This window comes from Hypanus sabinus, chromosome 9 (assembly GCF_030144855.1).
Source record: "Hypanus sabinus isolate sHypSab1 chromosome 9, sHypSab1.hap1, whole genome shotgun sequence".
NCBI classification, from domain to species: domain Eukaryota; kingdom Metazoa; phylum Chordata; class Chondrichthyes; order Myliobatiformes; family Dasyatidae; genus Hypanus; species Hypanus sabinus.
This window is the reverse complement of record NC_082714.1, coordinates 130,509,202-130,534,120: the sequence shown is the minus strand read 5'-3', so window position 1 is coordinate 130,534,120 and position 24,919 is coordinate 130,509,202. Positions and strand designations below refer to the sequence as shown.

Genomic DNA, 24,919 nt, shown 5'->3' with positions numbered 1-24,919 from the left:
GAACAAAAGGCGGGGATATCAGATGATGGGAATCTTAGTTTTCAAGAGATATTGAGGTTCTGGTTAAGAAGAAGAAAGAGGTGCGTAGGAGGTATAGGCAAGAAGGAGCATATGAAGTATTTGCAGAGTGCTAGAAATGTAAGAGAACACTTAGGAAGAAAATCAGAAAGGTAAAAGAGGGCATGAGGTCGCTCTAACAGACAAGGTGAAGGAGAATCCTAAGGGCTTCTACAGATATATTAACAGCAAAAGGAAAGCAAAGGTCAAAACTGGTCCTCTTGAAGATCAGAGGGTTTTCTATGTATGGAGCCAAAAGAAATGGGGAAGATCCTAAATGAAATTTTTGCATCTGTATTTACTTGGGAGATGGAGACCAAACCTACAGAAGTGAGGCAGTAAAGTCATCGACCATATACAGATTATAGAGGAGGTGGTGTTGGCTGTCTTGAGAAAAAATAGGGTACTTAAATCTGCAGGGCCTAACAAAGTGTTCTCTCTCAGACCCTGTGAGAGGCTACAGCAAGAACCGCAAGAGCCCTAAAAGAGATATTAAAATATCCTAAACCACAGAGAAGGTGCCAGGGAATGGAGGTTAACTAATATTGCTACATTATTTCAGAAATGCTCTAAGAATAACCTGGAAAATAATAGGTTGGTGAGCCTGATATCAGCAGTGGATAAGTTAAGGACCAGTACTTGAATAGGCAATGGATGTCGTCTACATGGACTTCAGCAAGGCCTTCTTATCCCTTCCTTTCCTGTCCTAATGAAGGGCATCAGCTCAAAATGCTGACCTTTTATTCCTTTCCATAGATGCTGCCTGACCTGCTGGGTTTCTCCAGCATTTTGTGTGTTACTCTAGGTGCATCTCAGATGGAAGATATTAGATCTACTGCTTCACACTGAAGGTAGCAAATGAATCACTGAGTGTGGAGGCTGGTGGGGCGGAAGGTGAGGACAAGGGGACCACTTATTCTTGCTTTGGGTGGGAGGAGAGCATGAGTGCAGGGGAAAAAGTGGGCAGATACAGTTGATTCTCTTGACAACTATGATTGAGAGAAAGCAATGGATAAAGAAAACATTTTTACTAGAACTTTCTAGAGAAGTCACCAGATATAAAATTAGAAAAATATAATGGAAACAAAATCAACTTAACATGTCTGTTATAGCATTAGTACTTCCAGCATTTACTTGGAAATTATATTATCACAGAAAGAACATGAGGTTTTCCTTTGCAGCAAACGTATGGCCAGACTTATTGGCAGAATTATGAGCAATCAAGTAGAGAATTCAGGACTGTGCCATTTAATCAGATGCATTACTGTTGACTTTTTCCATCAAAAACAAGATTTCTGCTTTTTTTAAATAAATAGTTGATGCAAAAGCCTAATGACAACAATACACAGCAACATTTTCACTTGTTCACTTACCTGAAAAGCTAATGAGACACACAGAAAGCCAAAGGTTAGGTTCAGGTACGGTCTGTGACTCATTACGAGCTTCAAACCTGTCTTATATGACAGACGTAAATGTTCTTTGGGAGTGTAACAACCTGCATTTATCAGAATCAGATTTAATAGCATCAGTTTAAGTCATGAAATCTTTACGGCAGCAGTACAATGAAATAGGTGATAAATAAACATAGAGAAAAAACTGAGTTACATTAAGTATATGTATGAAATATTAAATAGTTAAGTTAAAATAAGAAGTGCAAAATAACAGAAATAAAAAGTAGTGAGGTAGTGTTCGTGGGTTCAATGTCCATTTAGAAATCAGATGGCAGAGGGGAAGCAGCTGAGTGAGTGTTTTCAGGCTTCTTTACCTGCTCCCCAATGGTAACAGTGTGAAGAGGGTACGTCTTGGGTAGCGGGGTTCCTTAATGATAGACTCCATCTCTTAAGGCACTGCTCCTTGAAGTAGTATTGGATATTATGGAGGCTGGTACCCATGATAGAGCTGACTAATTTTACAAGTTTCTGCAGCTTTTTTTGATCTTGTGCAGTAGTCACCCACCCCCCCCCCCCCATACCAAATGGTGATGCAGCCAGTCAGAATACTCTCCAACATACATTTGCAGAAGTTTTTGAGTGTTTTAGTTCACAAACCAAATCTCCTCAAACTTCTAATGAAATACAGCCGCAGTCTTGCCTTCTTTCTAGCTGCATCATTATGTTGCATCCAGGTTAGGTCCTCAGAGATCTTGACACCCAGGAACTTGAAATTGCTCACTCTCTCCACTTCTGATCCCTCTATGAGGATTGGTTTGTGTTCCCTCATCTTGCCCTTTCCTGAAGTCCATTATCCGGTCTTTGGTCTTGCTGATGTTGAGTGCAAGGTTGTTGCCACTCAACTCACTGGTATTGTTTTGCTCCAGTATGCCCTTTTGTCACCATCTGAAATTCTGTCAGGGGTGGCTGTATCATCAGCAAATTTATAGATGCTGTTTGAGCTCTGCCTAGCCACAAGATCAAAGGTGTAGAGAGAGTAAAGCAGTGGGCTAAGCACACATCCCTGTGGAGTGGCAGTGTTATCAGTGAGGTGGAGATATTATTTCCAATCCGTACTGATTGTGGTTTTCCGGTTAGGAAGTTGAGGATCCAGTTGCAGAGGTTTCAAAAAATAAAAGAGCCAATTATTATACAAATAATATCTTTGAAATACAGCTAGATGGTTCCATCACCTCCTGAGGATATAAGTAATGTGTAAAATCTGTCAAAAATGTGTAAAACTTAAACCTGCCAAATCTGTTTGCCATTCTTAAACTAGGTTGTAAAATTCAGTAGCTGGCCCCATGCAGGAAAAGTGGCTGTTCTGGTAAGGTATTAGATGCCAACTGACTCCCACAGGATGCAAACTTTAATAAATAGGAACTGAGAAAAAAAAAGGAAAAAAATGTAAAAAAGTAATTCAGCATCGCAGGGTCCAGTCAGCAATTAAAACTGATCAACCTTAAGCTGCTTTCACATCTCTGGGTTGCAGTCACGTCCCAGTCACTTACCTGCACGTTCCTTTACTCCAAGTAGCAGAATCAATGAACAGAGAAAGTATAGGCCAGCGATAACCAATGCTGCCAGCATATAAGCCCATTTCTGTGGAAATAGAAGAAGACTCGTTTCCAGTATGGAAGAACCTAAACCCATGTATATAAAATCTCCTTAGACAATTGTAACTGTAAGGAACAATTCTTCTGAATATAAAATAATCAAGCTACTCAATTACTTTATTTAATCAAAAATTCTAACCAAAACTTATTCCACTTATTGATCAATTCTTATACAAAGCCTTCAGGGAGAAATTGAGAACCTTGAGGGCATGTATTGGACAGCACATCAAAGCCCTGCCAAAGTGGCAGGGGGACAATTCTTTAGACACTACACATGTACCCTCCCTTTCAGCCGGCTCTTGTCCTATCTGTGGAACACTCTGCAATTCCTACATTAGCCACAAACCAGAGCAGAAACAAGTCATATTTGATCCCGTGGGACTGCCTAAGCGATATAAAGAAGGAGTGAAGTTAAATTTTCACTATCTAGTGTTATGGATATACTTACTTTTTTAAAATTTATTTATTATGCAGGGTTACCAGACCATTCTTATTTAACAAAAAAGCCAAGTTTCTGCTCTCTTTCTCCTAACTCACCCCCTTAATTCCTGGGACCATTTTCCACTCTTCCCTATGCCATTTACAGACCTTAAATTACTATAGCACTAGCAGTCACAGAAGACCAAAACAGCAGTAGAACTTCAAGTTCCATTGCTCTTTTGGTCTTCTTCTATGGAAGCAAGTGAGATACTACAAGCAATGGCAACATAATTTGGAAAAGGAAATGCAGGGAAATCTCCAACAATACATTGAATTGCAGTCACTGTCTCTTAGGCGGATTAGAGTAACAGCATTCTCAAGTTCAAAAATTGCTGTCTCCAATGTATCTTTTATTGTTCTCACTGTATACTATGTCCGGTGCTCCCTGTGCGGCCTTCTATATTATTGGTGAGATCCGATGCAGACTGGGAGACCGTTTCGCTGAACACCTACGCTCTGTCTGCCAGAGAAAGCAGGACCTCCCGGTGGCCACACATTTTAATTCCACATCCCATTCCCATTCTGATTTGTCAATCCATGGCCTCCACTACTGTCAAGATGAAGCCACACTCAGGTTGGAGGAACAATACTTTATATACCGTCTGGGTAGCCTCCAACCTGATGGCATGAACATTGATTTCTCTAACTTCCGTTAATGACCCTCCTCTCCTTCTTACTCCATCCCTTATTTATTTATTATTCTCTCTTTCCCCTCCCTTTTTTTTTTACTCTCTCTCTGTCCCTCGCACAATCACTCCTTGCCTGCTCTCCTTCTTCCTCTGGTGCTTCCCTCCCCCTTTCTTTCTCCCGAGGCCTCCCGTCCCATGATCCTTCCACATCTCCAGCTCTGTATCCCTTTTGCCAATCACCTCTTAGCTTCACCCCTCCCCCTCCTGTCTTCTCCTATCATTTCAGATTTCGCCCTCCCCCTCTCAAATCTCTTACTATCTCTTCTTTCAGTTCGCCCTGACAAAGGGTCTCGGACCGAAACATCGACTATGCTTATTCCTAAAGATGCTGCCTGGCCTGCTGCGTTCCACCAGCATTTTGTGTGTGTTGCTAGTACAGTAATGCATTTGCTTTTTCCAGTTACTCTTCTGCTGTGCACACATTTGTCCTTATCAAAGTAAAATACTGCATATAGACCGGAGTGTTTAACATATTAGGTGTAATAAACATTGAAAATGCTGGAAAGAGCAAATCAAGTAGTAGGAGTGCCTGATGCAAAACGTTGATAAGGGCTGGTTACTACCTTCTTTCAGTCGGCACCAGCACCAACCAATTAAATTTTAGTCTCCACCCCATCATAATGTTTTCCTTTTCTCCTCTCCACCCATCATCTCATTTTCTACAACTATAAACTCATTTTGTGCCAAAGATTACCCAGTTTTGATCCAAGATTGCCAACTGATTTTTTGCTCCTCACTGATGTTCCTTCAGCTGCAGAATATCTCTGACAATTTTTTTACTTTCTCCCTCTCACCCTCACCTCCCCCTAGATTAACATCTGCAGTATTTTGCTTTATGGTTTAAATTTGCATTTTAGCTGTGTTCCTGTTTCTTTCGCTCTCCGTCTAATTTCTCTTTTTATTTAGAAATGAATACCACAAGGATCACTTAATAGCTTCCATTTTGGTTTACTAATCATTTCTTTCATTGTGCCCAAAGTAACACAAAGATCATGCAATGACTATCATATTACCAACTGCCTCAATCTGCAAGATAAACTTTTGCTAGCCAAGGGCATTACGGGAAATGGATCCTAAGCGTGTTGATGGAGTTCAGCTGTGATTTCCATGAATTTCGCAACAAGTTTTAGAGACACTTTTCTTATTTTCTTGTAACCTACAACACAAAATTTTGCCCTCTACAGAACAGATTCAGGAAATTCAATGACAGCTGAATCTACTTTGGGCTTGTAATTTTAACATGGATACGAGGAATACAGGAAGTAGCATAAGGAATTATTATCCCACTTTCTGACTCCATTTTACCAAGGAGGTTGCCCTAGCAACAAAAGGCAAAGAAAAACCTTGTAATAAGATTCACAATACAGATTGGAGATTTGAGTTTACATATAATTTCCGGTTAGATTAATTTTAATCTGATCATGCTCCCACTTTAAAAAGGCACAAAAATCTACGAGCTGAATATAGAAAAGAGAGATGCTGGCTTCAGAGAAGTTTTATTCATAACATACAACAGTACCGATTTGCCCTTCTGTCATATCCACTCATCTCTGAACAAAATTGATATAGGCTGAAGACATTCCCGAGGTTTCTCAAAGAGCACCACTGACCGTGTTATTGAGGCTGTATACTAGTGGAACAGTATCGTTGACTGTGGTCCCATTCTGGATCAAGTGACAGGTTTTTAAAGCTTGTTTGTGATAGGCACCCACAATCTGCCCCTGAATAGTAGCTCCTGCCAGGGTTGCCAAAACTTCGACTCCCATTCCTATAGTGGAGAAACAAGATTACCCAGTTATAAAATAAGAAAACATACCCACAATAGCCTTATAGCATCACCACACACAGTTTCAATACAGGATACTACATGGTTATTTTATTGCCCTACATAACAAAATATTTAAGTCATCCATTCTCCAAAAAAGGCTTTTGTATTACATTTTTGCTGAAATTTTAAGAGCTACAGATAAAGGGTATGGAATGATCAATACTAAGTACTGGAATAGCCATTTGTAAACCTATAAGAATGTTACTAATTGCAGAACTGCCAAGTTTAAAGCTTTTTCATTCAATGTCTTAGCAAACAGTTTGTACCTCTGCACATTGATCACGAGGAATCCTACCCAACTGACTCATTCGAGGCCTAGTAGAGACTGAAATCAATTTGTGACATTTCTGCCACTCTCTCAGTCAAGATCGGTTAAACTCAACACATTCAGCTGGTGGGATGTGATTCAGAAATCATATTCCAACAGGGATCAACTACGCCAACAGAATTATTCTGGGAAAGTAGTAAATATTATAGACAAAACATAAAACACAAGGAAAGAGTAACCACAGGGAATTGTCAGAAGCAGCAGCTAAAATAATATTAATGCTTTGGAAGAGGGCAAATTAACACTTACGGTATGCTGTTGCTGTATCTCTGTCGTGCTGACCACCACCTAGAAACATGGTTAATGCCGAATAGGGTACATGGAAACACTGTAGGAACAGAAATATTCAAAGCGCTAAAACAAACCTGTAAGCAATTGCCAGAGACAGTTCCACAAATGCCAAGATTTTATAGGCAACCCCAAATAATTAACTAATCAGAATTAAGAGATTAAGTGGGATAAGAATGTGTTTCCCCCGTGAAATCTGAATTATCCTTCTCATCAAGGTTAAGAGGGAAAAGACACTTTGCTTATCCTGTTGGCTTAGATTCTTTAAGGATCTTAGGAAGATCTCCAGCCAAATTGCATATGCACAACATTGACAGCAAGTTTGGAAGTTAGCAGTAGATGAAATAAGGCTTTACAGGACTAAGTAATTTCCTGAGCAGAAACAACAGTTGCTTCATGTGCAGTTAGAAACCAGATTTAAAAATTAAGCTTTAGATAAACACAATAGTTTATGTACAGTGGGGGGGAATCCAAAGTGCAGGAAATGCAGTTTATGATAACGGTGATTTAATTGGTTTGAGATTTACAACAATAAATATTTGGAATTCTCTGAACAAAGTGCTGAAGCTCAGTCACTGAATATATGCAAGACATAAATTATTTTTTTAAAATAATAATAATAAATACTTTATTGATCCCGAATGGGAGATTCTTTTGTTACAGCAGCAACATTTAAAACACACTTAACAGTGTGCAAACTTAATTAATAAAATGCAGAATAAAACCATACACAATAATAATTTACCAATGTGCAATAATAATGTACAAAATAATGAAACAGAGACTATTGTACTGTGTGTTCTTCTGCCGCACAGAGATGTATATGCTTATTGCATTTGCTAGGAAAGATTTTCTGTAATGATCCTTGTGACAGCGGGGCTAAATGTGTCTGTTCGAAAGGGTGTTCCATTGCTTATTTGGTAGGTCACAGGGAGGATGTGCCTGATTGTCCATAATGGATAACAGTTTGTTTAGGAACGTCCTCTCTACCACTAACACCAGAGTCCAGGTTGTAGCCAAGGACAGATCCAGGATTTTTAATCTTATTTAGTCTTTTTGCATCACCAGCACTGATGCTGCTTCCTGAACAAAAAGCCACAAAGAAGACCACACTTGCTACAACAGACTGGTAACAGATTTTAAAGGCATCAATCAATAAAGCATTGAATATAAGAGTTGGGACATTGTATTCCAGTTGTTTAAATCATTGGTGAGGTCACTCATGAACTACTGTGTACAGTTTTACTCACCATATTACAGAAAAGACATGGTTGAACTGAAAAGAGTATAGAAAGGATTTAAAAAGGATGTTACCAGATTTCAAGGACATGGATCATAGGAAAAGGATGGCCAGGCCAAGTCATTATTCCTTAGAACATTGGAGAATGAAGGGCAACCTTATAGACGTGTTTAAGATTATGAGGCACAGTTAAGGTTGATGGTTATAGTCTATTTCCCAGGTTAGGGGAAACTATGGGCCTAGGTTTAGGGTGAGAGGGAAATGATTTAAAAGAGGCCCGAGGGCACCTTTTATACACAGAGGGTAGCAAATGCGTTCAAGAAACTGCCAGAGGAAATGGTTGAGGCTAGTTGAGCAGTGTTATCTAAGAAGCACTGGATAGATATGTGGAGGGGTGGGGCTTAAAGGAACAAGGGTCGAACTTGGCAAATTCTGTCTAGCTAGGTGGGCACAGTGGTCAGCATGGGGACAGGGCTGAAGAGACTGTACCTGTGCTGTGTTGCTCTATCACTCTACATAGATATAGTACAGAAAGTGATGCTGAAGTCAAAAAAATATTATCAGCCACAATCTAAACGAATAGCAGTGCCAGCACAAGGAACCTAACTGGTTTCGCCATGTTTTAATTCTACCATCACTACTGCTCCAAATGAGCCTGCACCACAAACTTCCTCTAGCAGTACTGGAAATTATGCAGTTTTAGTAACTTAAAAACTGAAGAGAGCTAACATGTCTGCAGTCTATCTCCCACTTAGCTCAAACAGACAGGCAACTATAAAGACAACATACAGATGCCACAGTGAGATAACGTGTCACCTCCAGCTTTCTTTGAACTAAATTTTAAAAAAGCATCCAATTCAAATGCTAACGAAGTGAAGTAAACCACGTAATGATGGGTTCTGAACATTATAGCATAGTACAGGCCCTTCGGTCCACGATTTTGTGCCAACCTTAACCTACTCTAAGATCAATCTAACCCTTCCCTCCTACACAGCCATCCATTTTTTTTATTACCCATATGCCTACCTAAGAGTTTCTTAAATGTCCCTAATGTATTTGCTTCTACCACCATCCCTGGCAGTGTGATCCATGCACTTACCACTTTGTGTAAAGGAGTTACCTCAGACCTTCTCCCAATCACCTTAAAATGATGTCCCCTGGTTGTAGGCATTTCCACCATGGGAAAAAAGTCTCTGACTATCTGCTCAATCTAAACTTTGAATGATATGGCACAAAAGCAGCTTTACTTGCTATGTATCTACAGTTTAATCTCAAAGCATCACAAAGAATGGCTTATTTTTGCATGCTGGATTTAACTCAAGGAAGAACTGAATTACATTACTGTCTTTTATCCCCATAACGCCTTGTAAATGTCTGTCATGTTAGGAAATTATTCTGTACAGTTTAATAGAACACAGAACAGTACAGCACAGGAACAGGCCATTCAGCCCACAATGTTCTGCCAAACCAGCTAAAAATCAAATCATAAAGAGACAAACACTAATCCCTCCATCTTCTTTACATCCATATGTCTATCCAAATCTCTCTTAAAAGCCTCTAATGTATTGTCATTATCACCACGCCAGGCAGCACATTTCAGGCATCCGCTCTGAGTAAAAAACTTACCCTCACATCCCCCTTGAACCTACCCCCTCTCACCTTCAATGCATGCCCTCTGGTATTAGACATTTCAAACCTGAGAAGCAGATATTGTCTAGCCGCTCTATCTATGCCTTCCATAATCTTGCAAACCTCCATCAGATCTTCCATAAGACCGTAAGATATAGAAGCAGAATTAGGCCATTTGGCCCATTGAGTCTGCTCCACCATTTCATCATGGCTGATCCAATATTCCTCAGCCCTAACCTCCTGCTTTCTCCCTGCATCCCATTATGCCCTGACCAATCAAGAATCTATCAAATTCTGCCTTAACTATACATAAAGACTTGGCCTTCACTGCTACCTGTGGCAAAGAATTCCACGGATTCACTACTCTCTGGCTGAAGAAATTCCTCCTCATCTCCATTCTAAAAGGACACCCCACTATTCTAAGACTGTGTACTCTGGTCTTAAGACTCTCCCACCCTAGGCAACATCCTCTCTACATCCACTCTTTCACCATTCGATAGGTTTTAATCAGGTCACCCTTCAGACTTCTGAATTCCAGTGAATACAGGCCTAGAGCCATCAAATACTCTTCATATGACAAGCCATTCAATCCTGAAATCAGTTTCACAAACCTCCTTTGAACCCTCTCCAGTTTCAGCACATCATTTCTAAGAAAAGTGGCCTCAAACTGCTCACAATCCTCGATGTGAGGCCTCACCAGTGCTTTATAAAGCTTCAACATTACATCCTTACATCTCCACTCAGCCTCCGGCATTCCAGAGAAAACAACCCAAGTTTGTCCAGCTTCTCGTGATATCACATGCTTCCTAAACCAGGCAGCATCCCGGCAAACCTCTTCTGCGTCCTCTCCAAAGCCTCTACATTCTTCCTATAGTGTGACGACCAGAACTGTACGCAATACTAAAGATGCAGCCTAGCCAGAGTTTTATAAAGTTGCAACATAACCTCCTGACTTTTGAACTCAAAATGATTTGCTTCTCAGAACAGGGAGGAAAAAGGTCCCAATATTTAGATCCAGAGATATGATACTGAACCTCCAACATGGATCAGCAAACATTAGCTTGTTACAAAACAACTGAGCTTAATTAGGCCATCAGATTGAAAAAAATACTTACAGTCATACAGGTATGAAAGGCACAGTAGGTTGTAAGGTACCAGAAGAAACTGTATTCCCAGGACATTGTATTAGAAGGACTGAACCATAACAGGAAATATGAAGCAATTCCAAATGGCATGGAAAACATAATCCTGGAAAAATCAGAATGTAGAAATTATTCAGCAGCAACAAGATTCTTTAAAATTAAATCAAAAAAAATTAATTTGCAGAATATTTTCTTCCCCTCACTTAACTCCTGAGATATAGTTTGGCTGTAATGTGCACCATTTGTTCTCACACCTGCATGCACAAATGACTGATTGACAGCGAACAGTCCCACCACCTAATGACCAATTTATGATACTAATATTCAGAATAACACCACAAAATGCTAGAGGAGCTCAGCAGGTCAGGCAGCATCCACAGAGTGGAATAAACTGTTCATGTTTCAGGCTGAGACCTTCAGCACGACTGAAGATAAAGAACATCTGACTGATGAATGAATATACGACTTATATTCAGTACAATTTCTGGTTAAGCCATTGAAAACATGCACTGCATTCATTCGTTAATAAATCTTTGATTTACTAATAGGTCTTCTTTATCATTCAGGTTCTACTTCATGATAAAACATTTCGTTAATCTCTGCATGGCTGACTAAGAAAATAATAGTGTAAATATAGGGTATAATAAAAGAAAATGTTCTTAATTGTAGAATACAACATCTATAGCAGGTGCCACAACCTGGGGTCCACTGACCGCTCAGTTAATGACAGAGTTAATAGCATAATAAAGGATGGAAACCCCTGATCTATAGAGTCATAATGCCATAAAGAGAAATGGCAAAAATTAGGCCTTTTGGCCCACCAAGTCTATATCAACCATTGACTACTGATTTACATCAATACCTATTTTAATTTCCCCTTACTCTCATCACCTCCCTTCAGATTCTAACACTCACCTACACACTAGCAGCAGTTTACATGATGTGAGAGGAAAATGGAGCAGTGAGGTGAAACGGGCACTGTGGGAAGACTAAAAGACAATAAAATATAGGAGCAGAAGTAGGCCACTCTTACCATCGAGTCAGATCCGTCATTTCATCATAGGTGACCCAGTTTCGCTCTCAGCCACAATCTTCTGCCTTCTCCCCGTTACGCTTCATGCCCTGACTAATCAAGAATCTATCAACCACTGCCTTATATATACCCAATAGACAGGCCTCCACAGCCACCTGTGGCAACAAATTCCACAGATTCACCACTCTCTGGCTAAAGAAATTCCTCCTCATCTCCACAAACACCACAAATTGATCACCCAGCCAATACTGAATCCAGGTCTCTGAAACTAATGTAGCAGCTCTACTAGTACACAACCAGAGGTAGTGTTTCAAGATGAAGACCAGTCTGATGAAGGATTTTCCACCTGAAATGTTCACTGTTTCCCTTCCCACAGATGCTGATTCTTCTCAGCTTTTTTTGCTGTTACATACAAAGCAAAATTTTGATACTAGCTTTTTATGTTAGAACAGAAGCATAACCTAACCTCATCTAAATGGCAAAAGGCTTCAATAATTACAGTGATTCTATCGCATCAATTAAAAGATAAGCATTGAATATTTGTCAGTAGTAAAATAGATTGCATATTAGAAAAAAAGAACATTTTACTGTATATTTTCCTTAAGAAATGTTAATCACCAGAAAGTCTTGCTAAAGAATGAAAAATAGATGCTTTAAGACCATAAGTCATAGAAGCAGAATGAGGCTATTTGGCCCATTGAGTCAGTTCTGACATTCAATCACATCTGATTTATTTTCTCTTTCAACCCTTCTTCTGCCTTCTTCCTTTGACATCCTTACTAATTACGAACCTGTATCAACTTCTGCTTTAAATATACCCATGGGCTTGGCCTCCATAGCTGTCTTTGGCAATAAATTTCTGAGATTCACCACCCTCAATCTAAAGAAATTCCAACTCATCTCTGTTCTAAAGGATTATCCTTCCACTCTGAATCTGAACCCTTTGGTCCTAGACTCTTGCACAATTAGAACATCCTCTCCACATCAAGACTATCGAAGTTTTCAGTATTTGGTATGTTTCAATGAGGTCCCCCTTCATTCATCTAAACCCCAGTGGGTTTTGACCCAGAGCTCAAATGCTCATCATAGGTTAATCCTTCCTTTCCTGGGAACATTCTCATAAACTTCCTCTGGATCCTCTCCAATCCCAGCATATCTTCTCTTAAAGGGCATAAAACTGCTCACAATACTCCTAGTTTGGTCTGATCAATGCCTTAGAACGCCTCAGTATTACTTGTTTCCTTTCATATTCTAATCCTCTTGAAATAAATTCTGTTTCCTGAATATGACCATACATTTTTCTCCACAGTATTCCATCTGCCACTTCCTTGTCTGTTCTCCAAATCTGTCCAAGTCTTGCTGCAAATTACTGCTTCCTCTATGCTATCTGCCCCTCCACCTATCTTTGTATCATTCTCGAACTTGGTCACAAAGCCATCAATTCCGTCATCCAGATCATTAACATATAACGTGAAAAGTAGCAAACCTAACACTGACCCCTGCAGAGGAAGCAGAAAAGGCCCCCTTTATTACTGCTAGTCAGCCAATTATTTGGCAGAAGGCTCAAACCCTTCCTGTAATATAATAGGCTTTTAGCTCATTTAGCAGCCTCACTTGTGGCACATTTCTGAAAATCCAAGTAAGCAACATCCACTGACTCTCCTTTGTCTACTCTACCTGTTACTTCCTCAAAGAATTCCAACAGATTTGTCATGCAACTTTTCCCCTTAAGGAAACCTGGTGGCAAGGTAACGTAGCAGTTAGCAATATCACCTGCATTACCCCACCTGCAGTCACTGATAGGGATTCAATTCCCGCAGTTGTCTGTTAAAAGTTCATACAATATCCCGTGACCATGTGGGTTTCCTCTAAGCTCTCTAGCTTTCTCCCATATTCCAAGAACATACAGTTAGGGTTAGTTATGAGCATGTTACGTTGGCACAGGCGATACTTGCAGGCTGCCCCCAGAATAATCCTCACTGATTTGATTTGACGCTAATGGCACATTTCACTGCATGTTCCAAGGTACACATGACAAAAAAAGTTCATCTTTATCGTGGTCACTGAGGATGGTGGATCCAGTCTTTTTATATCAGCAGTGGTGGCTATAATATGCACAATGGTAAGTGAATACTCTGAGTTTAAAATCATAGCATGTTTAATGGAAGCTCAATCAAAAACTGCTGAGCTGACAGCTATAAGAAGAAACTTGCTTCATACGAGTTTGTTCCTCATTAAACTGATGCAGAACAAAGCAAGTGAAATTCCCCTGAACACAGCGTTATTATAAAACAACAGCTCGAAACATATTGCTGTTTGCAATTCCACACATGGACATTATTTAGGATAACCTTACCAAGGAAGCAACTTGCCATATCTTGTTCTTCTGCTTTTGCTGACCAGGAACCCAACAACAGGATCAGTAAAAGCATCCCAAGCTCGACCAATGAAGATAATCAGAGATGCATAGAAAGCCTCCATCTGAGACAGAAAGTTCACCAAACATATTACTGTGCATATATAGTTCACAAATTTTATAAGCACCATACTTAAGAAGTAAATAGGAAGTAGGAGGGGCTTATGAGAAATATAGGGTAACCAGGAAGGAGCTAAAGAAAGGACTTAGGAGAGCTCGAAGGGGGCATGAGAAGGACTTGTCATGTAGAATTAAGGAGAACCCGAAGGAGTTCTATGCATATGCAAAGAATAGGAGGATGATGAGAACGAAGGTGGGATCGCTAATGGATAAAGAGGGCAACATGTGCCTGGAGGCGGAGGAGGTTGGGGAGGTCCTAAATGAATACAACGGAACAATCTCAGCTGTAACAATGCCTTGAGCAAAGTAGATCAACATATCCAGAACAGTGAATTCGTTAATAGGCTACGAGTGAACAGATATTGCATGATTGCATTACTGATAACATAAATTATCATCTTGCTGAAGAAAGAATGGCCAATTAACCTAATAGCTAGCCATCTTTCAGACGTCGGGCAAGTTACGTTAGTTTGCTTTGTATGATTTCCCTTTGGGAACTTTCAATAAGAAGGGAAGAGTCTGGATACACCAATTCAACAGTGAAGAGAGCTAAACAAGTCCAACCAAATTACACAGATTAGTAAATTTGGAAATGGAGGAGGGTGTGTGTACTTAAATCTTACCTGGACCACATCCAGCAAGAAGATCTGGAGGAAAAACCCAATAGCATTCCCTGTCATTTGATATGGAGCACCTCCCACAGCAAAACAAAGTTTCTGGCAAAGTGGCAGTGCTTGTCTATTGCTCTTCTGTGGGGAAGAAACACAAGTCAAATTCTGGGATGGAGACCGACAGATTCAGAGAATGGCATGATTAAACAGTTAAACTGAAGATCAAGTTATCGATATTTCTATTCTTCTTTGTTATACTGTCCTTACTGAAATATTGCTCCTCAATCATCAACAAACTTTGGTAACTCACCCAGTCAATATTCCTTCATGTGCCAGGAATTTTACTACAGAATGTTTCACAATCACCTCCTGTTCTGATCTCACTCCAAATCCATCAGGAATAATTGCTAAAAGGAGACACTGGATCTAAAAGGAGTCATTACTACTTTGACTGGTCCTCTTAAATATGACCAAAAGTATTTTGGAATTTATCTTGTTAAACTTTAAGCAGGCTTGTATTTTGTTCTGGCAGTTAGTTAAAATAAATGTTCTGTCAAATTAATTTAAGGGTTACCATAAGATATAGGAGCAGAATTAGGCCATTTGGCCCATCTAGTCTGCTCCACCATGACTTGATTCATTTCCCTCTCAATCCCAATCTCCTACCTTCTCCCCGTATCTCTTCATGCATGCCCTGACCAATCAATAATCCATCAACCCCTGCCTTAAATATACCCAATGACTTGACCTCCACAGATAACTGTGGCAAAGAATTTCACAGAATCCCCACTCCCTGGTTAAAGGAATTCCTATTCATCTCCTTCCTAAACAGACATCCCTCTGGTCTGAGACTGTGTCTTCTAGTCTTAGACTCTCCCACCAAAGGGAACATCATCTCCATATCCATTATATTGAAGCCTTTCAACATTCAATAGGTTCCAATGAGATCAACCCTCCTCCCCAATTCTTCTGAATTCCAGTGACTATAGGCCCAGAGCCATCAACACTCCTCAAATGATAAGCTTTTCAATCCCAGAATTATTTTCATGAACCTCCTTTGAACCCTTTCCAATGTCAGCACACCCTTCCTTGGGTAAGGGGCCAAAAACTGTTAACAATACTTAAAGTGAGCCTTCACCAGTGCTCTATAAAACCTCAACATTACATCCTTGCTTTTATATTCTAGTCCTCTTGAAATGAATGCTAACATTTCATTTACCTTCTTCACCATCGACTCAACCTGCAAATTAAACCTTTAGGGAATCCTGCACGAGGACTCCCAAGTCCCTTTTCACCTCAGATTTTTGCTTTTTCTCTCCCTTTAGAAAATAGTCTACGCTTTTATTTCTTCTATCAAAGTATATGACCATACACGTCCCAACACTGTATTCCATCTGCCACTTCTTTGTCCATTTTCCTATTCTGTCTAAATCCTTCTATAGCCTCATTGCTTCCTCAACGCTATCTGCCCCTCCATCTACCTTCGCATCGTCTGCAAACTTAGCCACAAAGCCCCTCGTCCAAATTATTGACATACTGTACAGTATATGTAAAGTGAAGCGGTCCCACACAAACCCCTTGTGGTGCATCATTTGTCACCGGCAGTTAACCAGGAAAGGCTCCCTTTATTCCCACTTTTTGCCTCCTGTCAATCAGCCAATGCTAACACATGCTAACAATCCATGATAACACATTTCTTCAAATGTCATGGACTCTTAACTTGTTACCACAGGAGGCTGAAATGCAGAGCTCAGTCCTGTGGAAGGAGTGCTTTTCAGCCGCACAGCAACTTGTCTCACAGCTACTGTCACTTTGCAGTTTAAATTCTCCAAATTTAACTTCTCCACAGTCTCCTCTAATTTTATCCAGTACTTGCCCCGACTCATTAACAATTGCTCTCGGCGCAGATGCTGTTCGAGATGCTAATTTTTTTAGTATTTCGGTTTTATTCCAGCAAGCTTTGATCTCTTTCCGTTACCTTATCGCCTATTGCATATTTAAAATCTGCAAACCCCATTTGTTCCTCAGCAAACGACCGATCTTTTTAGCAATTGCTTTCCTGGCTGTTTCTCACCTGCAGGACCCGCATTGAGCCCCTGGGCTTGGGTTCAGCCTCCTGCAGCAGCTTCTCCCCCAGGCACCGCTCCTGAGACCCCATCCCACACTTGGCAGGACTATGCTGGCCAACTGCAGCAGCCTCAGCCAGCGCTGTCTGTCACGTCGTCACCACCCGGAGATTGTGATCGAGCCACGAGCAGAGCAGCGTCACCCAGCCGCTACAAACAGAGCACTCACTCCAGGGACTATGACAATGTCACGGCTGTTTACCCGACCCGGAGCAACCACCAGACCAGCCACGCCTCCACCTCGTCAATTTTACAAACTTCAGTTCAGCACCATGTCCGGGTTCTACCGCCCCCGCCCCTCAAGGGGTGGAGCGAAGATGACAGGCACAGTACGATTCCGCAGTGCTCTCTCCCAACTCTAGTAGATGACATTAATCAATATTAACATTAATTAAACAATGTTGCCTTTTATTTTACACGCAAGGTAAAATAAAATATATGTTTGAAACTGCCCATTAAATCCTTTTTACTACTTCGAATTTTGCAGCTTAATGTTTGTTATTTATCGTTTTGCAAAATATTTCCTTGTGATTGTTTTGGATGGGGTAAAAAGATCCATTTCATCAGTGAATGATGCAATAATTATTTTTTCAACACAAGGGAACAAGGAAATTATGCTGCTGTTTTGTGTGATACGTAGAACATCATCCTCCAAAGTTTTGCTCCCCAGTTGTATCTAAACCCCAAAGTAAACCTCAGAATCTTCATTGTCTTTACACAGATTTAGGAATAGGGCAAGCTCGACTTTACCCTTAAGATGGCATGAAGTTTACTCAAGTTTAAAAGGTTAAAATTTAAATGAGGTTTACTGCTTCAGTATATTTCAACCCAAATGATCAGTACAAAGTTATTTTTAACTGAAAACTTCGGTGTTCCTCAGAATCAAGAATGGTTCCAAGTTGTGCAATAGTTGATAGGGTCATAGACTGTTCCACAGAAGATGGTTTCCTGGCATTGATGATATTTACTGCGCACAGCATGTATAACAAAAACACAAGGACCTGGTAACTAGCACTCCAAGGTACTAAATGATTGTTAGTGTTGTTAACCATCATGTATATCAAAAACACAAGGACCTGGTAACTAGCACTCCAAGGTACTAAATGATTGTTAGTGTTGTTAACCATCATTCTCACCTCAGAATAGTAAACTTTATTTTATTACAAATACCGCATTTCACGTCTTTTCAAACATGCAATAAAAACACTAGGCAAGTGAACCAAATGTTTTAATATGTTTCAAGGAAAGCCTCAAAAGAACAAAAGAAAGTAAGGGAACTAAAAGTGCAGTCATCAATGATAGAATGATTAAACTGAGGGGGCATAAACTGGAAAGCAAGTCATTAAGGCAAACATGAAGCTTTGCTCATTTTCTGGTGTGTGTTTAGAAAAGATCAAAATGACTCAGAAAAAAACCTTATTCACCCATCACATTGGGGAAAGCGTTTCAGCAAAACCATGAACTTGAAATGCTACTTTTATTTCAAAATAATTAATGATTTTGAATCTTTTTCAAACTTCAGCACCTACAGTTTTGATACTAAACTGAGATCCTTCAATCATGCTGTTGTTAAATTTCATCTGCACCCCTTTCAGAAGGATGTTGATTATGGCGTCCAGAATTGTATGCAGTATTGAAAGTGATACTTATTGAGATTTAGAATATACATTCAAAGCATTTAAAGTACAAGTTTCACTTTTAAACAAATGTTCTCAACTTGTCCTACCATGATCAGAGATTTCAGAAATCTGCTTTTGTATCTACTTTAAAATTATATTTTCTTATGACATCGCTGTCCTGGAGCCTATGACGACTGACAAAACAGTTCTTCACATGCCCATCAAGTCCACACTGCTTCTGCTACACCCTACTTAACTTATAGAGAACATTCCTGAGATGCTAACGTGAGAATATGGAGACTCCACATTGATGTTATTTGAGAGCAGGATCCAAGCTGAAATAACAGCACCACCTATTCCACCAATATGCACCCATAACAATACTAATTAGTCTTCATAGTTTTTCACTTAAACAAACCAGTTGTTAAAATTTTATATTATTTTCCATCACAGAATTAAATTCAGATGTAAAAGGACCAGGGCTTCCTTTGAATGTATTCACTTTAATGTGCTGTTAAGAGGAAATAAAACAATTTAATTTCAGTTTTGTAAATCTACTGTTTTCAACCAAGTACTGGCATTATCTTATGCAATCGTACTACTAGAAATAAGGGCCATATCATATATCTCACCTTCATAGATCTTATTGGTCACTTGCCTGATCACAATACCCAATTATCAGAATCAGATTTATCACCTGTATGTGACGTGAAATTTGTTAACTTAGCAGTAGCAGTTCAATACATAATCTAGCCGAGAAAAAAAATAAACAAGTAAATCAATTATGTATATTGAATAGATTTTAAAGAGTGTGCAAAACTAGAGTTACTGCATATTTTAAAAAGTGAGTGTCCAAGGCTTCAATGTCCATTTAGGAATCCGATGGCAAAGGGGAAGAAGCTGTTCCTGAATCGCTGAGTGTGTGCCTTCAGGTTTCTGTACCTCCTACCTGATGGTAACAGTGAGAAAAGGGCATGCCCTGGGTGCTGGAAGTCCTTAATAATGTTCACTGCCTTACTCAGACACCACTCCCTAAAGCTGTCCTAGGTACTTCGGAGGCTAGTGCCCAAGGAGGAGCTGACTAGATTTACAACCTCCTGCAGCTTCTTTTGGTCCTGTGCAGTAGACCCCCACACTCCCCCCAATACCATACAGTGATGCAGCCTGTCAGAATGCTCTCCACAGTACAACTATAGAAGTTTGAGTGTATTTGTTGACATGCCAAATCTCTTCAAACTCCTGTTTAGAGTACAGCCGCTGTCTTGCCTTCTTTGATATTTTGGGAGCAGGTTGGATCCTAGAGATCTTGACACCGAGTAACTTGAAGCTGCTCACTCTCAACACTTCTGATCCCTTTATGAAGATTGGTATGTGCTCCTTTGTCTTACCCTTCCTGAAGTCCACAATCAGCTCTTTAGTCTTACTGACATTGAGTGCCAGGTGGTTGCTGCGGCACCATTCCACTAGATGGTATACAGTATCTCACTCCTTTACACCCTCTCAACACCACCTCAGATTCCACCAACAATGGTTGTACAGTCAGCAAATTTATAGGTGGTATTTGAGCTATGCCTAGCCACACAGTCATGTGGATACAGAGTAGAGCAATGGGCTAAGCACATACCCCTGAGGTGCACCAGTGTTGATCGTCAGCGAGAATATGTTATCACCAATCTGCAGAAACTGCGGTCTTCTGGTTAGGAAATCGAGGATCCAACTGCAGAGGGAGGTACAGAGGCCCAGGTTCTGCAACTTCTCAATCAGGATTTTGGGTATCATGGTATTAAATGCTAAGCTATAGTCAATGAACAACATCTTGGTGTAGGTGTTTGTGTTTTCTGGGTGGTCCAAAGCTGTGTGGAGAGCATTTGAGATTTATTAATATAAGATGTGGTTCAATAGTGCATTTTTAATTCATCAAAGCCAATGAGGAATACATGGTGATACATGGTACTTAAAGAAATTTAGTCTTTATTCAAGATGTCACTTATTTAACTAGAATTTAAGAAAGTTAAAAAGGTACACTAGATGACAAAGGGGCTGTTGAAACTACTTTTGGAATTGTTGGTGACTTGGAGACATTAAAAAATCTGTTTATAAACAAATATGTTTGTTATATATAAACAAAATTAATTACACACAATTATGTTCCATTCTTTTGATAAATTAGGGTACCATCGGGTAACACACTTCCCACTTTAGACTAATTAAAATCATAAATGTAACCCAATAAAATCAGAATACCAGGTTATATGTCAATGATTCCCTGATATCAACAGAACACTGATAATTGTGAAGAGATCAAAAAATGACAGGACAGAATAGTCCATGTATTATTGGACATCGTAAAACATTGTCTCTGCTGAAGACATTATGGATTAAGTGCAACTAAGTTAAATGAATCTTATATTCAAGAGATACTTAGAAAATAGTTTGCCTTTGGTTAGATTGTGGGCAAGCTGTAGAGAGAAACAGTTCCTTAGGACTTAAAATTTTTAACCTTTAACACCTTTCTTTCGGTAAACACCTTGACCAACATTGGTGAGTAAAAGGGTGTTTGAGCTCAAAATACTGGCAATATTAAACTGCAAAGTGTTTCACAATTTCTAAAGACATTATCAAACTTTTAATAAGTGCCCATTTTCTTTCTAAAGGATTTCTAAATAAAGTTAATCAGAGGCAAGAAAGAAGGGAGAGAAGAATCACAAATGAAATAAAGTTTTTTTTTAAGTTGCAGAATCATGTTGTGAACCCATTTCAAGCACTTCTAGCTAGCTGTATTTATAAACTTGCCCACCTCTGCAATACATGATAGAGAAAAGCACATTTTTGTGTGTGCAAATTGGGAATTGTCATCCTCCCTGTCAAGGGTAACATTTCTGCCTATGAAATGCAATCAATGTAAAATCTTCCATGAAACAGTACAATCTGACATCTAATATAAAAATGTATACTTTTGTTACAATAAAGTATCATAATGTTTTGTTCCTGTAATACAAGCTGAATAAATGGAATTACAATACAAAATATTTTAATAATCCTTCATTTGTGAATAACCTAATAACTCAGTAAGATTTTGAAATTATGACAAACCATTTAATATTTCCAGGGACATACGCTCTTCAGCTTTGTTAATAAATTAATTTTAAAATGCAGGTATCACCTAGGTTCGAAGAGCCATCACAAATGGCCATAAACAGCAGAATCACTACTTAGATATCACTAAGAATCACTAAGGTATCACAGAATCACTAAGTTAGATATGGCCCTTGTGGGCTAAAGGGATCGGGGGTATGGAGAGAAAGCAGGTACAGGGTTCTGAGTTGGATGATCAGCCATGATCATACTGAATGGCGGTGCATTCTCGATGGGCCAAGTGGCCTACACCTGCACTTATTTTCTATGTTTTTTCCAGTTGGAGAGTAATCACTTGATTGATACTGGCAAAAATAAAACAAAGTTTAAGAACTGTGTTTATTCTAGTCACATGTGAAATACTTAAAATGGCAATCTTTGGATTTACTTACTTTGTGCAGATTTACTAGTTGCCACCAATCCAACTAGCAGAAAGTAATAACTTCAGAATGATACAATCTGCAACTTACTCTTCAAATACCTTAGAATCACCAAATCTAACACTTTTCCATTATAGATGCAAGATGAAAAACATCTCTATTCTTTTGAGCTTTGTTTTATGATACTCTTCTGTAAACTATCCTGGGATATTCTTCTTCCGTAAAAAATGGTTATATTAAAATAAACTGGATGTAATATCCATAAAAAATAAACTCGAATTGCTTTCGCCATCCTGTTTTGACACCATACTTTGCTTGACATGACAAGGTGTTATATGTTTATGTTTGACATCTGCTAAATGTGTGCTCAGAAAGCAAGCCAGTTTTCATCAACAGGCAATAATTCCAAACTTTAGAACTTACGTTCAAAAGCCCACATCCTCCAAATTCCTCATCCTTCAGGGAGAAAACCAAAGAGTTTTTATTCCCGTTTTGCATCCAATAGCTACGAGGCTTTCAAGATTATGAAAGGTTATACAGTAATTCAATTGTTTCTACTGGTCAAAGAGTGCCAATTTTTATCATAAAATTACAGTTTAAAGGTCTTCACTCTACTTGGAAGAAATTCCATGCCACAAATCACTAATAAAGTGAAACTTACAGGTCAGTTTGAAAGGAATTTCAAAAGAAAAACAAACTCATTTTATAACCAAATTAGAGGATTTGGATTGACTGGTAAAAATACACCAACGTTAATGACTTAAAAACAGGAACTAAAATAGATGTTCTCTTAGCTACACGTGAATTTCATTTTGAAACCTAATGGATAGTAGAAAGTATTTTGACCCAATAAGGACAAAAACTTTGTTGCAAACTTCCATACTTGGCAAAGAAAGTCACAACTCAGGCTGAAAATAAAACTCACAATAACATTGTGCTCAGATTATTCATTCAATGCAGCGGTGTACAAAATGAACAATGCTAGGTACAAGACCCATTTCACAAACATAGAATGTTTTAAATTTGATTTGATTTTTAGAATGCAATTTTCTATCAAGGTCCACCTCCCCCTATACAATTGCAGTCACAAAAATTAGAGCTAGTTGGGATGTATTAACTTATATTGGTGAATTTGAACTTTAATGTATAATATTTCACTTAAAATTGAAAAATTATACGTAAATCAAATACACAATTAGGCTTTTAAATCACAAAGTCACGCTGATAGCTGTGTAACTTAATGAGCACATGAATAACCTTAAAGGCAAACAGTTTTGTCTAAAAGCACTGTCACCAATTTATCACAACCAGTGAGTTTAACTAATGGAAAGTCTGAACAGTTCAAGTACTCCACCAACATGAGGTTTGAAGGAGAAGTGCATTCTTTTCAGCCTCTGTACTATTAAAGCATTCACTTCAGCCTCTGTACTATTACAGCGTTCAGAAGATTGGCATCTTTTAGGGTTTCGTTCTCATTTGTCAGCTCTTTACTAGGAAAGGTAGTCATCAGCACAAAAGGAGTACAAGCCAAAGCCGGGCGGGCATCGATAATAAAATGTCGAACATCCTGAATCCTGTAGACAAGAAAACATCTGTCAGGTTTCTTAAAATAAGGCATAAAAATCAAATTTCAGACTCTTTAAGAGTGAATTCTTCAAAATTTCCAGAGAGTACCATCATGTTCCTAACACTGTTATTGCGTCAACAAATCTAATAACTAAATTGCATGAGTTGATTCTCACCCCCCCCCCCACTTCTATACGTAAATAGAACACTTCATCAGCTATACAAAGAAATTCCAATACAGATGGGTTTTGAGATTGCATAACTATTTTTTAATATATATTTAAAGTAGCATGCTGCTAGATTTACAATTTTATTTGCATAAATCCTTTGGAAAAAAGATTTATTTTATGAGAATTTTTTTTAAAAGAACAGCCAAGATCAAAGTACAGCTACTAATTATCTTTCTTGGGTATTTAGACCAGAAAGTCCATGAATCAGAATTATCCCATTTCATAGAGAGAACCATCCACTGGGCAGACATCAGGGATTGATTGTAACTGTTTTTGGAACTCTGAATATAGGAGGAGAAACATATTCAGCCTGAGTTCTGACCTAGGAAACCAGCCATTTTCTACAGATTATCAAAGAAATCCAACTGAATATTCAAACACTAAGTACCAATCTATTAAGAGTCAAATAGTTCAATCCAAAATCCTAAACATGAGATGTTGACTCAAAAATGAAGAATGATGAAGAGACTCTGCAATTGCAATACTTAGTAACCAGACCATCCTCACATTGCCCCAAGCAAGATCATTTCCTCAAGATGGCATTGTGAGAACAACGATGACTCATCATTTACACCATGGGAAGATTGCATCTGCTGGTCCAAAATGCTTTTCATGAAATCACCACTGCATTTCATGAACAGAACTTTGATAAAGTGCTAAGAAAATAAAATTATTTCATTCTAATTTCAGCTGTTATATTTAAAAAACCTAGTCATGCTTTTTCTTGCATTGGGATTCAAATACAAACAAAGCTTTGCTTAGGATTTTAGCAACTGGTTCTAACAACATGATAATTATTGAAAGGGAAAAGGAAAGTATGCATGCCTCTTCCTACAACTTTATAAAATTCACGAGAACTTCTGGTAAGATGACGATTGTTTAGTCGCTTAAAACTTTTGCTCCGTTAATTTTTTTTTTGCTTTCTTACCTGCCTACGAATACGCCTATTCTACAAT

General features: G+C 38.9%; 2 protein-coding genes across 2 annotated transcripts in view; both read right to left on the bottom strand.

Moving 5' to 3' along the window:
* LOC132399807 (sodium-dependent lysophosphatidylcholine symporter 1-like) overlaps positions 1-17,220 on the bottom strand; it is a 35,689-nt gene extending 18,469 nt beyond the window's left edge. Inside the window, exons 1-8 of the mRNA XM_059980576.1 lie at positions 16,982-17,220; positions 14,920-15,045; positions 14,117-14,241; positions 10,701-10,833; positions 6,678-6,756; positions 5,883-6,040; positions 2,999-3,089; positions 1,431-1,552 (exon numbers count right to left, since the gene is read on the bottom strand). Coding sequence (XP_059836559.1) covers positions 1,431-1,552; positions 2,999-3,089; positions 5,883-6,040; positions 6,678-6,756; positions 10,701-10,833; positions 14,117-14,241; positions 14,920-15,045; positions 16,982-17,065 — 918 coding nt within the window. The 5' untranslated portion in view covers positions 17,066-17,220. The remainder of the gene's footprint in view (positions 1-1,430; positions 1,553-2,998; positions 3,090-5,882; positions 6,041-6,677; positions 6,757-10,700; positions 10,834-14,116; positions 14,242-14,919; positions 15,046-16,981) is intronic.
* Positions 17,221-23,105: 5,885 nt separating this feature from the next.
* nsfl1c (NSFL1 (p97) cofactor (p47)) overlaps positions 23,106-24,919 on the bottom strand; it is a 29,052-nt gene continuing 27,238 nt past the window's right edge. The window contains exon 9 of the mRNA XM_059980574.1: positions 23,106-23,741. Within this exon, the coding sequence (XP_059836557.1) occupies positions 23,579-23,741 (163 nt within the window). The 3' untranslated portion in view covers positions 23,106-23,578. The remainder of the gene's footprint in view (positions 23,742-24,919) is intronic.